The 15319-nt window shown below is 33.5% G+C and overlaps 1 protein-coding gene across 2 annotated transcripts in view; it reads right to left on the reverse strand.

The window, feature by feature from the left end:
- Positions 1 to 15319, reverse strand: part of cert (ceramide transfer protein) — a 124746-nt gene that overhangs the window by 83265 nt on the left and 26162 nt on the right. For both annotated transcript variants that reach the window (XM_089102155.1, XM_089102154.1), the window contains exon 4: positions 12297 to 12405. In XM_089102155.1, the coding sequence (XP_088958281.1) occupies positions 12297 to 12405 (109 nt within the window). The remainder of the gene's footprint in view (positions 1 to 12296; positions 12406 to 15319) is intronic.

Below are 15319 nucleotides of genomic sequence, written 5' to 3' on the forward strand. Positions count from 1 at the left end.
GGGGGATGTAACCGACTCGCTGATTGGCTGAGAAGGAAACACGTGATCTAACTGTTTCCGGGAAACTCATAACATATGGCTCGAGCAACAACAACAAATACTATTTCTGGATCATAACATTCACGATCGATTACGCAATCAAGTTCTCGGGAATTCACTTCCCCCTCGAGTCCTAGATCAATAACATTGTTCCCGTTAGAATTCAATGCGCATGTGCAACCTTCGTTCCGGAGTTAATACACATAGAGACATCAAATAAATCGACCTTGGAAAAAGAGGTCATTGACCGATTACGCAATCATTCTCCCTAGGGATTCCATGCCCATATATGGTGTATCGTCAGTATTCTATGCCCATATTTGGTGTACTGTCACGAGTACTAGGGTCACCTCTACTGATGACTATATTGAAACAAGGTGTTTCTTCGATTGAAAAGTGGATGCGAGTAAATAAATTGAAACTGAATCATAATAAGTCGAATTTTTTGATTTATGGTAGAATTACTGGACATTATCCATGGATTAATAATATAGAAGTAGGGCACCATACTATTGTAAGATCTACTAGTACTAGATACCTTGGTGTTATAATTGATGAAAGCCTTAGTTTTAAAGACCATATTGCATCTGTTAACAGCAAATTGTCTCGTAAAATTGGTATTATGCGTAAACTTAGGTATCTTTTTCCGTGTGAAATTCTGAGAATGTTGTATTTTTCTATGGTTCACCCATATCTCATTTACTGTTGTATGGTTTGGTCGAAAACATTCGTAACTCACCTCCATCCGCTCTGCGAAACACAGAATATGGCAATTAGAGTTCTTTATGGTAATCAAATTGACCTATCTGTATCGGTGAGGCATCTTTACCGCGAGTATAAAATTCTACCGTTGGCAGGAATATTTGTATTCTATAATGCTCTGTTTATGTTTAAATATTTAGCATCGGAGTTACCATTTTTTTTTTTTTTGGTTTCTTGGTTTTTTGATTTATTAGTTGGGTTTTCTCCCGCACAAGCATTGCTTCAGGGAATCGATGATGTATATATTTTTTTTTTTAAATAAACCCATTGTTACTTACTTATCAGTGATTTGATACAAATGTCTAATTTTTCATTATTTTTATTATTACATATAGCTGTTACCATACTAAAAAGAGTGATGGTACTTTTACGAATTCAATAACTGAAGCTGGGGTGTATGTACTTTTGAATAAGTGGTTCACGAAAGATGAAATATTAGATGATAATAGCTATCATCATACAATTCGACAAGAAGTAAAGCAAATATTAGAAGAAGATGTAGAAAATAGCGAGGATTTTCAGTTTCGCGACCTTTTAGAAATTATAAAAAAAAAAAAAAATTAAAACCAATGAAAGCCCCAGGCACGGATAGAATCTTAAATTTAATTTTGAAAAAGAATATGAATTTAATTGCACCAACTGTTTTGAAAATATTAAACGCGTGTTTGAAAGTTTCGTATTTCCCTAAAGAATGGAAAAAGGCTAATGTGATAGTAATAAATAAAAAAGGTAAGAAAAATGACGGCAATGCTCGATCGTATCGCCCTATAAGTCTACTTTCTAATTTAGGAAAAAATTTTGAGAAATCAATAATGAGTAGACTGAATAATTTAATTAAAAATAAAAGTTGGATTTCTGATTATCAGTTTGGTTTTCCGAAAAATAAAAGTACGGTAGATGCGGCTGATAATTTGGTGACTAGGGTTGAAAAAAATTAAAAGAAGAAGTTATTTACATTGTGCATATTTTTTTTATATAAAAGGGATGTTCGATAATGCTTGGCATCCAGGAATTATTAAAAAGTTAAAGGAAAAAGAATGCCCTTCTGGCTTAATAAAATACATAGTTATCTATCAGATCGAACAGTTGCATATGAAAATGGAAACTTGCATAAACTACAAAAGTCATGTCCACAAGGTGGAATTCTATCTCCTTTTCTATGGCTTGTTAATATAATGATATTCTTGAAATTAATACAAATGAAAATTGTTTTATTCAAGCATATGCTGATGACATATGTGCAATCATTACAGCAAAGAATGTAAGTACAATGGAAAAAATAGCAAATAAGATTTTCGAGAGTTTTGATAAATGGGCAGTAAATAATAAATTAACATTTGACACATCAAAAACAGAGGCTGTTTTATTTTCAAATAGACATAAACCCCCTCATATTAATTTAGTATTTGGAGGCGACGCTATTGAAGTTAAGGATAAAGTTCGATATTTGGGAGTAATTTTAGATAGGAAACTTCTTTTGGAAAGAACATGTAACATGCAGAATTAATGAAGCTAAGAAATATTCGAGTCGTCTCTTAAGCGCGGCAAGGATGACCTGGGGTTTAACGCCTTTCGCTCTTAAAAAATTGTATAAGTCAGTAATTGAAAGTACTATTTTGTATGCGGCTCCAGTATGGATTTGGGCCTTAAGAAAAAAAAAATACAGAATATGTTACAGTCAGCACAAAGATGTTCAACCCTTAGTATTTCAAAGTCGTTTAGAACTGCTCAAAATCATGTTATTACGGCACTTTCTGGCGTTCTTCCAATCGGTCTAAGAGCAATAGAATTAGCAGTGATAAGGTTTGTTAAAAACGGACGTCCCTCTTTTTGGCCAGATATTGTGTAGCCTAGTTTTCCTTTAGATAGATATTCTGTTGATCATAGCGTTTTTACCGATGAAATAGTTGTTGAGATGCTAGGAGTTGGGTTTCTGATGGAAAATTATTTGTCACCTTTCCAACTGAACCGTAGTGTTTAAAAAAAAAAATGCTCTATATAATAAATAATATGTAATATTTGAAAATTATGTGAGTAGTTAGCCTGTTAGTTTTTTTCAGATGTAAAGAAGATTTAATTTGTGCGCAAAAACTTGAACCAAGTTACATTTCAACTCGGTTTATAACAGGCCATTCGAAACTGAATTATTTTTTACATAGAATAGGCATAACTGATTGCCAAACGTGTAAATGTGGATGTATAGAAAACTGCGAGCATGTTCTCTATGATTGTCCTTTTTATGTTCGTCAGAGGTTTAATATGATAGCCATGAAAAGCTCCGACGAAATGCCTGAACTTGTATATTCTCCTGTTCTGAATTTTATTCAAAGCAATTTGCTAAGCGGAATAGAGGAGGATATTATTAAAAGACATGGTATGGAGTTTTTTGACGTGAATATAATCAAAGAAGCTAAAAGTTTACTCTGGCAAATAAGTGCACCTGAATTGGATTGCCCAGTACGTAAGGGGAACAATGCACTTTCTAATCATTTTAGTGACATTATTTCTCTGTTAAGATCTCTTGACAGTAGTGACACTTTTGCACCTACGTTTGTGATAAAGCGACCTACAGAGGTGCCATGTCTCCCTGCAAATGCTTATACTTCTTTACTCTCTAAGTTTAATGAGCTACAACAAGTGGTTGTTGAGATTTCAGGGAAACTTGACAATTATCAGTTGAATTTTCCTAAACTACCTAAACCTATCACAGCAATTGACACTCATACGACAGTTATTGTCTCTAAAGTGCCTTCAGATCTGTCTGATCCGATTGAATGCAAATCTGTTCTCGATCAAATAGCTGGGCATGAATTAGTTTGTAGTGTGAAACCTGTTAAAGACAGATAGTATGTCAATATCGATAAATCTGCAACTGAAGATTTTTGTACATCGGTTCAGAACTTTATAACCGGAGCAACAGTTAAAGTACGATCCAAGCGCTTTTTTGGGATTCTCAGAGGTTTCCCAGTTGATGTTGACCTTTCAGTTATTAAAAGACTGCAAGGTATAATAAGTGCAAATCGACTGAGCCAGACTATGTCAGTCGAGCTGGAATTTGAAGACTCCTTCACTCAGTCTACTTATTTAAAAGAAGGAATTAAAGTGGGATATGAATTTTTTCGCATTCACGTATTTAATGAAATACCTAAATGCTGCTTCAAATTCCAATCATACAAACACTTTCAAAGTGCTTGCACCAGCAATGTCCCGAAATGTGCCAGATGTGCTGGGCCACATATTTCTACTAAGGATAGTCCTTGTAGTGTTGCTCCGAAGTGTGCTAACTGTGGTAAAAATCATATTTCTTATAGCTTGTCCTGCCCTATATCTAAGGAAATAATGTCGCGCTCCCACTTTTTGCAATGACTTTGGAGTTTTCAATAATATCGTTTAATATTAATGGTACAAAGGATAAGGATTTCGTTATTGATGAGTTCTACTATGATTTTGATTTGGTTTGTTTACAGGAGCATCTTCTTACAGACTCTAGTATTAACGTTTTGCGTCGTAGCCTTCATCATGATGTGTTTTTTACTACTGCCAGAGCCACAAGCGGCCGGCCATCCGGAGGACTAGCTTGTGTTTTTAAGCACAATCCTAATTTGGTTTCGCCGGTGATTTTTTACTCGGATTAGTTTTTTTTGGCTGATCGTATGGGCACTATAGTTTTCATTAATTCTTATATGCCTTATGATGACCGTTCCTCTAGATCGACGGCTAGTTTTGCTAAAGCCTGTAACACGTTGAAGTTTCTAGTGGAAAAAATTCTTTCTATTTCTCTAGATTATATGATCATTGGTGACCTCAATACGGATATAAATAACTCATCAGTGAGATGTGATTTGTTGTAGGATTGCCTTCCATCTTATCATATTATACCCAAAACTCATCCGTTTTCTTACATTCACCATTCAGGCAGTAAGAGCAATATTGATCACATTATTTGCTCACCTAGTATTGCTACATCAATAGTGTTTGTACATGCTGAAGAAAAAGACTTAGATCATCTCCCTATTTCACTTACTCTTACGCTGAATTTAAACCCTGCAAGTTTCTGCAAAGTACCCAGTCTTCAAAATGGTTTGAAAAAAGTAATTGGAAGAAAGCTGATGTTCCTCTTTATGCGTTTACACTAACAAGGCTGCTGTCTGCTATACGAGTTCTCTATCATCTGCTTCAGAGCTCTATACAAATGAATTGCAAAAAGAACCTGGATTGCTATTATAATCAAATAATTAAATGTTTAAAAGATGCCGAGGCAGTTGCAGTGCCGCTGCAACGTGTTAGACGTGGTACACAAAAACCTATCTGGTCTTTAGATCCTAATTTAAAAACTTTGAAAATTACAGCTAAGTTTTGGTTAAAAGTTTGGAATGAATGTGATAGACCGCTTTGTGGTATTGTTTCTGACCTTAAGCGTAAGACCCGCAGGGAATATAAAAAATATCTTAAGTCTATGCGTTATCGTGGTGTGGAATTTCCAGTGTCAAAGAGAGAATGGCGAAAAGTTATTAATTCTGAGTCGATTAGAAGTGATGTACCAAATAGTGATTGTCTTCCTGCATCTGCTTGGCATGACCATTACTCGTCTATTTTTTCTAATGTTAATTACCGTGTGGATTCTTTGTATTCTCATTCTCTTTCTGCTATTTTTAGTACCCCTCTATCTCAGCGTCTCTGTGTTCCTATTTCTCTTTCATCCGTAATTGAAGCAATTAAGAAACTTAAATCAGATAATGATGGTATATCTAGATTTCACCTTTTATTAGATTGCTCCCCCCTTATTAACCATATACACCTACTTCTCCAGATGTGTATTTGTACTTCTAGTGTACCGGAGAGTTTTTTGTGTGGTACTGTCTCTTCCATTTTAAATAAGGGGAATTCTCCTTTTATTTGCTCTTCTTACCGACCTATTACTGTCTCTTGCACTTTTAGTAAAGTTCTTGAGCATGTTTTAATACCTTTTGTAACTAATAATATGCTTGAGAGAGATAACCAGTTTGGATTTAAGCCCGGAGTAGGTTGTCAACACGCACATCGTGTATTATCATCTTTGCTCCTTGAAAATTCTTCTAAGGGAAGGAGTATATTTTTTTGTACTTTAGATCTATCAAAAGCTTTGGATACTGTATGTCATAGTCAGCTTTTTTCTGCTCTTCGTGGTTACGGTGTCAATCTATCGGTTATTTTGCTTCTTTGGTACTGGTACTCTAATTCTTTTCTTCGGCTGAAATCTCTGCCTGCATCTAATATTAAATTGAAAAGAGGTTTAAGGCAAGGTGGAGTTTTATCTCCGACCCTTTTTAATTTGTGTATTTCAGGTGTTCTGGCAAAGATTTCGGCTACCTATCTCTCCGGTTTTTCTGATGTTTCCTACCTGGCTTACGCTGATGATCTGCTTCTTATAAGCCGTACTAAAACTGGTTTATCTAACATGGTTGCTCGTGTTGTTTCTTCTTTTTCAGACATAGGCCTGTCTCTTAATGTAGATAAATGTAAATTTCTTTCTTTTAATAATATTTCTAGTACTTCCCTTCACTGTAGTGGCTTTACTATCCCTCTCGTAGATTCTCTTTGATGGCACGGTATTTCTATTACTAATAGTCTTCCAAGCTTGTGCCAGCGCACAGTCTCAGATACTAATACGAAAATTAAATTAGGATATGCTAAGATTGTTGCCAATAGAGGTAAATATAATAAACTCGCGTTGGCCACGCTCTACTCAACTTTTTGTGACCATTCAATTCTTTTTGCTTCTGGAATTTTCATCCTTCTGAAGAAAACTGAGTTAAAAATAATCCGGATTAATTATTTTAGATTTTGTAAATTTTTGTTGTTTCTTCCACCTTGGACCAAAAACCGGGTAATTATTAATAAATTTCTTGTTCCTAATATTACTGAAAAACTGGAAGCACTACACAGAAAACTTTCAAATACTGCTTGTATCCGTTTTTCTCCGCACCATCACCTTATCAGGTTTTTTCAGTCCTAAGTTATTTTTCTTTTATTTGTTTAGTTGTTTTTCTCTGTTTGGTCATTATACAATTTAGATTTGTAAAGAGTGAGTAAAAATCCAATAATTATAATTTTAATGCCTGCTTATTTTTTTTTGAAAGTTGTCAGTTTTTTTTTTGTTTTTTTTTTCCTGTTTGCGTCCTCCTTTCACGTTATTTTTTTTTTTTTTTTTTTTTGCTCTAGTTTATTTTAAATTATTATGTGTTACACTGTAATTTGGTAATTTTTGATTTATATATTTTATTGTGTCGCATTTTTTGTGTTTTTCCCCGTGATACTCCACGTATTGTACCTCTGTATAGTGTGGGTTAAAAAATAAACAATAATAATATGAATTTTGAATTGAGAGAACATATATGTTAGCTTCCCATTTGATTTAAGTTTGATAATTGGTGATAAAAATGTTAGGAATCAAACAGTTCGTGGTAACGAACTGTAAGTAAGGAGCGACCCGGCTCAATGGTAACCGAAACTCTAGAAAACGGTGTTATTGATACCAATAGATATATCAAAAGAATCAGATTTCAATGCTGATTTCAAATATATAACTTTCATCAAGTTTAGTGCTACCTATCAAAAGTTAGGCGCCTGAGAAAATTTGGCTGATTTTCAAAAAAAGGGGGAAAGACCCCCTAAAAGTTATAGAACCTTAATGAAAATCACACCATCATATTCAGCGTATCAGAGAACCCTACTGTAGAGGTTTCAAGCGCCTATCTACGAAAATGTGTAATTTTACATTTTTTGCCAGAAGAAAGATCACGGATGCGTGTTTATTTGTTTGTTTGTTTGTTTATTTTTTTTTTCAGGGATGATCGCATCGACCCAGTGGTCCTAGAATATCGTGGGAGGGCTCATTGGAACGGAAATTAAAAGTTCTAGTGCCATTTTTAAGTGACCAAAAAAATAGAGGGCAACTAGGGCTACTCCCACGCTAATTTTTTTCCCACAGTCACTCGATCAAAATTTTGAGATAGCCATTTTTTTTAGCATGGTCGAAAATATGAGAACTATGTCTTTTAGGATGACTTAATCTCCCGAAGTTCCCCGAGGGAGGGCTAAAAGTTATGAACTTTACCCAATGTTAACATATAGTATTGGTTATTGGGAAGTATACAGAAGTTTTCAGGAGGTTTTTTTTCTGGGAGTGGGAGGGAAGGGTGGGTCGGTGGTGATGTTGGAGGATCTGTTAATGAAGGAAGTTTTCATGGGGGAAGGGAAATTGCCATGAAGGGGGCGCCGGACTTGCGAGAATTATTTATTGGTTATTGGGAATTATACAACCATTTTCAGTAAGGATTTTTTCTGGTGGGGTGGGCTAGAGGAGGGGGTTACTCTGGAGAATATTTCCGTGGAGGATGTTTCTTTGGGGTAAGGGACATTTCTATGAAGGGGCACCGGATTTCCAAGCATTATTTAAGAAACGATCAGAAATTAAATAAAAAAAAACAAGTTTTTTCAACTGAAATGTAAGAAGGAATATTAGAACTTAAAACGAACAGAAACTATAACGTATGTGATGGGGTTCTCCCCCAAGTCCGTAACTCGCTCTTTACGATAAAGTTTTTTTTTTTGTTCTTTAAAAAGATCTATCTATTCTAATTAAAAGGCCTTTGTGATTCAGGGGTTTTTGAATCAAATTTTTTTTTAAATTTTAACGTAAAGAGCGTGGTATTGACTAAGGGGAGAACCCCTTGATATAAGTAATAACATATACGTAATAAAAAAAACAATAAAAAAACAAGCGATACGGCTCAATAGTAATCGAAACTTTTAAAAATGAAATTTTGATGTCAATAAATGTATCAAAAGAATGTGTTTATAATGCTGATCCTAAATATATAAATTTTATTAAGTTTAGTATTACTCATCAAAGGCTACGAGCCTGAGAAAATTTACTCGATTTTTTAAAGAGGGGGAAACATCCCCTACAAGTGAAAGAATTTTAATGAAAATCACACCGTCAGATTCAGCGTATCAGAAAACCCTATTACATAGGTTTCAAGCTCATATCTGCAAAAATCTGCAACTTTGTATTTTTTGCCAGAAGAAAAATATACGAATATAGAAGTTAGTTACGTAAGTTAATTTTTAAAGACATCCATTTAGCAAAAGAAAAGTAAAATTTTTATACAAATAAAATATTCATTAAATAAAAAAAGATAAGAAATTAAATAAAAAAAACAAGTTTTTTTAACTGAAAGTAAGGAGCGACATTAAAACTTAAAACGAACAGAAATTATTCCCTATATGGAAGGGAATGTCCCCTCCTCAACGCCTCGCTCTTGACGCTAAAGTTTGACTCTATCTGACAACTTTATTTTTTAAAACAATAAAAACTTGTTTTTTTATTCCTGTATAGCACAAATAGATTTGAAGTTTGAGGTTATTGTGAAAGTTTTCTGAGGATGGTTAGTGAATTAGTTGTTTTTATTTTATTCCTTATAATTTTTTTTTCAGTTCGAGTAAGTATTTTAGCGTTTGTGCATAAATGTAGTTATATACTATTGCAGCGTGAAATACCTGTTTGGTGCAGTCACATAATAAAATCATCATATAGCTGTTACTTTCGCAATTACATTATTTGGAGTATATTTTTGTTTGTTTTACAATTTCAAGTCTTTTCTCTCCCCGGCCTAGAGAAAGCGTCTCCATTTATTTCAAAATAGAAAGAATTTGAAAGGGAGAAAACAAATCAGCTTAAAATAAAGTTTCTTTTTAAACGCATTCCCAATAATGCAGCGTAGGCTGGTGCTCTGCTTTCCAATGCGGGCCCAGAGTTTGATTCGCGCTGTCGTAATGTTGGGTGATAGGTTTGCTACCTGTCTATGTAAAGAATACCCAGTGATTGAAAATCCAGAAATACCTGTCAATACCCTATAGCTCTCAAGGATCCTTGTCTTATCTTTTTTTTTTCAATTACAATGATGCAGTGGTATCCTGTACTTAACATCCAAGTCATCAAGGATAAGAAACGGTCATTTTCATGTGAGGGAACTTTCTTATAGTTGTCACCAGAGTTTGAAAATACACATTTTTCTTACCATTTCGTATTTTCAAAAACCTACTTCTTCAAGAAGGCTGAGTAGGCTTAGTTAACAGGCCTAATAAATATGGCTCCATTTATTTTATTAATTTCAAAAACAAGTTTTTCCCGAGGGAAGTAAAGGGCGAAGTTGAAACTTGAAACAGGTAAAATTTACTACTTCAAACCCGTCTAATATATATCAATAGATTTAGCACAAACAAACCAACCGACCACTTTCACATATGTGGCACGGATTATAAAAACTAGTCCTTTACTGAAAACACCTAAGCCACGTATAAAAAACAAGGATGTTGATCTGAGAGTCAAAAGTGAGTATGTAGCCTGACAACAAAAAAACGAATCTATAAATCTTTTCCTAGTCTTATACCAGTTGTGACATCAGTAACTTTCAGTATACAAATAAAATTACCTTAAAAACATAAGCGTAAAATTAAATATTTTTTTAATAGTCGCGAAGTAATTGAACAGCATACAGAAATATTGGATTGATTTATCAGGTAGCATTTTGGTCTCGCCAGCTATAATACCAATAGCGAGTAATATAAAGTCTTAAATTGTAAGAAATATGCTTTAGCATTACTTGAAAAGAAGATCAAATAAGACATATTATGAACTCTAGAAATCCAATTATTTCTTTCTATACAACAGTGAATTTCAAGCTATGATACAAATTCTAAAGCTAGTATATAGTCCAAATGATATCAAGATGACTTTAAATCGAACTTGTGTACAAACTAATCCTGATATATCCTTTTCGAAACTAAAGCGAGAGCCTGCCGTTGAACTGTGCCACTATGCAGAAATGATACCAAATTACACGTAAAAAAAATAAAGCAACAATTCTAAAACGGATTGATAATATTTTTATTCTGTTAAAAGTGTCCTTAATTGGTTTGCTTTAACTGTACCAAAACTCCTATATTATTTTGTGTTTTCAGTAAAGCGCTAGTTTTTTATAATCCTAAAAGCAGAGGGAAGCACAGGGAATATATTAGATAGGCTGTGAAGTGTTAATTTTTGTCCGTTTTAAGTTTCAACTTCGCTCTTTACTTCCCTCGGAAAACTTTGTTTTTTAAAATTAATCTTTCCTCGTTTTTGATTGAAATTTAATGTAGAAAAAATGCTGCCATGATCTTTTTATTTATACAGAATAATGTATGTTCGTTTTAAGTTTTAATGTCACTCTTTACGTTCAGTTGAAAACTTATAATTTCTAATTATCACCGATCTAGGGGAGATAAGACACCTCTAGAAAATACTCCAAACAACCTTGACAGCTACAAAAACTTTCAGTCTATAACATAAAAGTTCCTTATCCATACTTCACAAAATAATACAGTTTTTTCAGGAATGTTTGTTTTTTGATGAGCAAAAATCTGTTTTTACTCGGCCGACTTCGCCTGAAAAAGCCATAATGAAGACAGGGCACAAAAAGTGCCATTTTATTGTCATATGGCACTTGTAGACGGCGGAACTTATAAAAAGCACGTAAATATGAGAAATAGCTTTTGAATGAGCCATTAAGCATCTTTCTATGGTGTTCTGGTAGCCCCAAGGCCTGTTAAAAGAAAAAAAAGAAAAAAAAAAAAAAAAAAAAAAAAAAAACAGGAGGCAGATTAGTGCTGCCGATACAAAAAATTGATTTTCCTTGTTTTTCAAGGAGGGGGACTGTAAATTCCCTGTAAAAAGTTTTCGACCTTGCTGATTCCAATGGTACACTTTTCATTTTTATCTGACGCCATTTTCGAGGGGTTGCAGGTTTTTTTCGAAATCACCATAAATTTCTTTTCGAATAAACTTTTACTTTTAAGAAGAACCATAATAATAATTACCATTTCTGAGTCTGCGTCAGATGGCAATTTTTTTTTTCACTAGGCAGTTTTTTTCAAAACGCGTTTTTTAACTTTTGGTTACTACGGGCTGTGGTTCATTCTTTACTAGATTGCAGCTACCGCTGCAACCATAATGAATTAAAACAACTGGAAAGGAAGAAATTCAATCGGCTTAAAATAAAGTTGTATATAAATGCATTTCCAGTAGCATATAATAGCCATGTGCTTCACAACCAAGTAGTCGAGGATTAAGGAATGTTCAGGCTCGTGCAAATGAACTTTCTAATATTTGTTAGCAAAGTTTGTTGACACACTTTTTTTTCCAGGGAAATAAATTTTTCATCGTACTCTAGGAAATTAGATTTTCCTGAGAGTTTGCAAAGATGAAAACAGAACAGTTTAAAATAAAGTTGTAGTTGAAGCATTTGACTGTAAATAATAGTCATTAACTTCATTGTTTTAGATTCAGTCGTAATTTTTAAAACAGTATTTTCTTGTTAAAAAACTCTTGGTGAAAAAAAAAAACAACAAAAAACAAAAAGTAATAAAGCAGAGAAAAGATAAGGTGTGAGAAGAATGAAGATACAACTACTCACTTTTGGTAGATTGTGAATGCGACACAGAATTCACAGATGTTGAAACAATTGATACAGAACTACCATGGCGTTTCAGTCCAGAGCCATTACTAGCTTCCCCGTAAGTAACCTTAAATAGGAAAAAGATAAACAAACAAGCAAGACTTTGACTCATTATGCATAATGCTACTGATGAAGTAGCATTCTCAGCCTTGCCAGGAGCAGGGTTGCCACCCGGTGAAAAAAAGAAATAACTACATTTTTATGATTTTTTGATTGATTTAGTGATTTTCTTCAATAATCTAGAAATATATGTGCTGATTTAGTGATTTTTTAGTTTAGTCAATATAAGAAATCACTAAAAATAGTGATAAATACCTAGGGGTGGCAACCCTGGCCAGGAGACTGATCAACCCTGGCCAGGAGACTGCATTGTTTCATAAAAAACTAAAGGAGAACAGATGCAAAATATCCTCAGTTAACCGCATGCCTATTGCTACTCACCTTAAAGAAAAAGACAAACCAGCAGAGGGTAAACATGCTTGTCACTAATTAAAAAAAAAAAGCCAGCAACATCTAAAATTACCCGATAATATGCTAAAATTAACTATAAAAAACCAATTACTAGTTGTACTTATTCTGTCCTTTCTTCATTTACTTTTGCTTCATATTAGGCCACACTTCGTTCGCTACTATTAAATATACGTGTTCCCTTCTATCTTTGGGTAAGAACATTTACTCTAATATTCATAATTCGTGTGCAGGTTATGGGAATTATCAGTTATTTTTATCATTAGTGAATCTCTGACAACAACATTGAAAACTTATTCATTAATACCGTAATACTATGTCATACACACAAAAAAAAAAAATCTGAGGACGGTGCTATTCTTATCAACTGTGTCCAGCGTAGTACGTAAAAACCGTATGGGATTGTGATTATCCGTTGCTCAAGGAGATTAAGAAAAAGACCTATTTCTGAACTAACAATATGGGCTGCCTGTGTTTGGCCGTCTCGTGGTACTGAGACGAAAACTGTGCGTAAGCATGAACTACAGGCGGTTCGTTTTTCAAGTGAAAAAATTTTCAAAAAGTAAAAGTGGGTGGAGAAAAGCCATAGAAACCAATATTTAATTTGTATTAAATATTATACACACATACATATAGTTGCGCCAATTGTATTTTTTTGGTGGTGGTTTTATTTTTTTTTAGTTTTAGTTTTTTTTTTTTTTTTTTATCTTGTTCTTCTTGTGTTTCTGTTGTGCTGAAGACGCTTTGTTTCGATACAGGCGAAATATATATGTACATATATATATATATATATATATATATATATATATATATATATATATATATATATATATATATATATATATATATATATATATATATATATATATATATATATATATATATATATATATATATATATATATATATATATTAACATAGATATACACAGATTAAATCGAAATATATATAGTATGAATTCAATATTATTGGATACAAGTTCTAGTGATATAATACTGCATTTATCTTGGATAGACCACCATTTAAAGGTTTTGTCTAAAGCTCATTCTTGTTTGATAGAAAACATGCTATTTCCTCGTGTAAGTCAGTTACGTGTGATACCAATCGAATGATCAAATATTCTTAAAACACTGCAAGGTTTTAAAACTCAACTCTGCTGATTTTGATGGCATCACAATGGCCAATGTTCCAGTCAAAATAATTAGTATTGCACCTTCAATGACCATTTCAAAAGTGTCTTTCTAACTTGTTGGTGCCTAATTTGTTCTTACGAACCAGAGCCTTTCAAAAATTATCTCTATCAAATGGTTTCTGCTGTTTAATCGCTTTTCGTGATACTGCACTTTGCTTAATGTTGATCAGTGCGAGTTTCTCCCCTATACTTACAATACTATTATTCCCTTTCAACGTAATAACTTCGTTATACCTCTTGACGACTGTATCCATTGCCTTGGTGTCTCTTTTACTAATTGTCTTCCCTGTTACCGACAGTGGAATGATCTGATTTGACGAGAAACAAAAACCAGATTGGTTATGCAAAGATTGTTGCAACCGAGGAGAGTATAACCAACTTCCACAGGCCAAACTTTGATCTTCTGGGGCCAGTAAGTCCTTAATGCTTAAGGTCTTTTTTCAAACCCTTAAGAATGGTAACTTAGATAAAATCTGGATAGATTATTTCAAATTTTGTGAATTTTCAACGTAATATCTTCAATCAGGTTTTTTTTTTCTCCAAGACCACAGTACCTTTCTACGACTAACAAATAAACGTTGAAATGTCTAATAAATGGACTTAGCTATTTGATCGTTTATTTGTTTGTGAATCTGTCCTTTATCTTCTACCAGAGATGAAAATCGGTTTCTTATGAGTAATTTGGCGTTTCTGATATAGTTTCAAAGTTAGAGACATGAAAGAGAAAACTTGCAGATATGGCATATGAAAGTTTATCCCATTGCCCATGTCTTATTCAGTTTTTCATTGATTATCTATGCAAGTTTCAGTTTTGTGTTTCTCCAATTCTTACCCATTATTTACTATTTTATTGTATGGTTTATCACTAAATCAACAGATTAATTAATTGTTCTAGCTGTTTGTTAGATTTTTTGTAATAAAAATTACACAAATTGCAGTATACTCTTGTCATCAACCAGTAAAGGAGGTTAAACTTGCATAGCACATTCAAAACACTACCATGTGATGTCTCTTTATTTATATGCATAAGCTTCTCTCTCGGTTTCAAAAAATTCGGCATATCAAATTGGATTCAAGCAAATATCTTGTAATAGAACCCGTTATTAAAAAAAAAAAAATCGATAAAACTAACGTCAGTCTTCATTATAAAAATATTTAGATCCAATATGTGATCACAGCACATGCTTTATGAAGGGGAGGGGAGTTACCATTCCTACACCCCCCTCCCCTTCAAAAATGATTAGCTTTCCATAAGGCATATTGTTTGCAACTTTACTGTTTCCAATCTTAGCTGCTAAATGAGAAGAAGAAAGTAGTGTCA

This window comes from Artemia sp. Qi Xiang Cuo, chromosome 16 (assembly GCF_049724085.1).
Source record: "Artemia sp. Qi Xiang Cuo chromosome 16, ASM4972408v1, whole genome shotgun sequence".
Classification (NCBI taxonomy): domain Eukaryota; kingdom Metazoa; phylum Arthropoda; class Branchiopoda; order Anostraca; family Artemiidae; genus Artemia; species Artemia sp. Qi Xiang Cuo.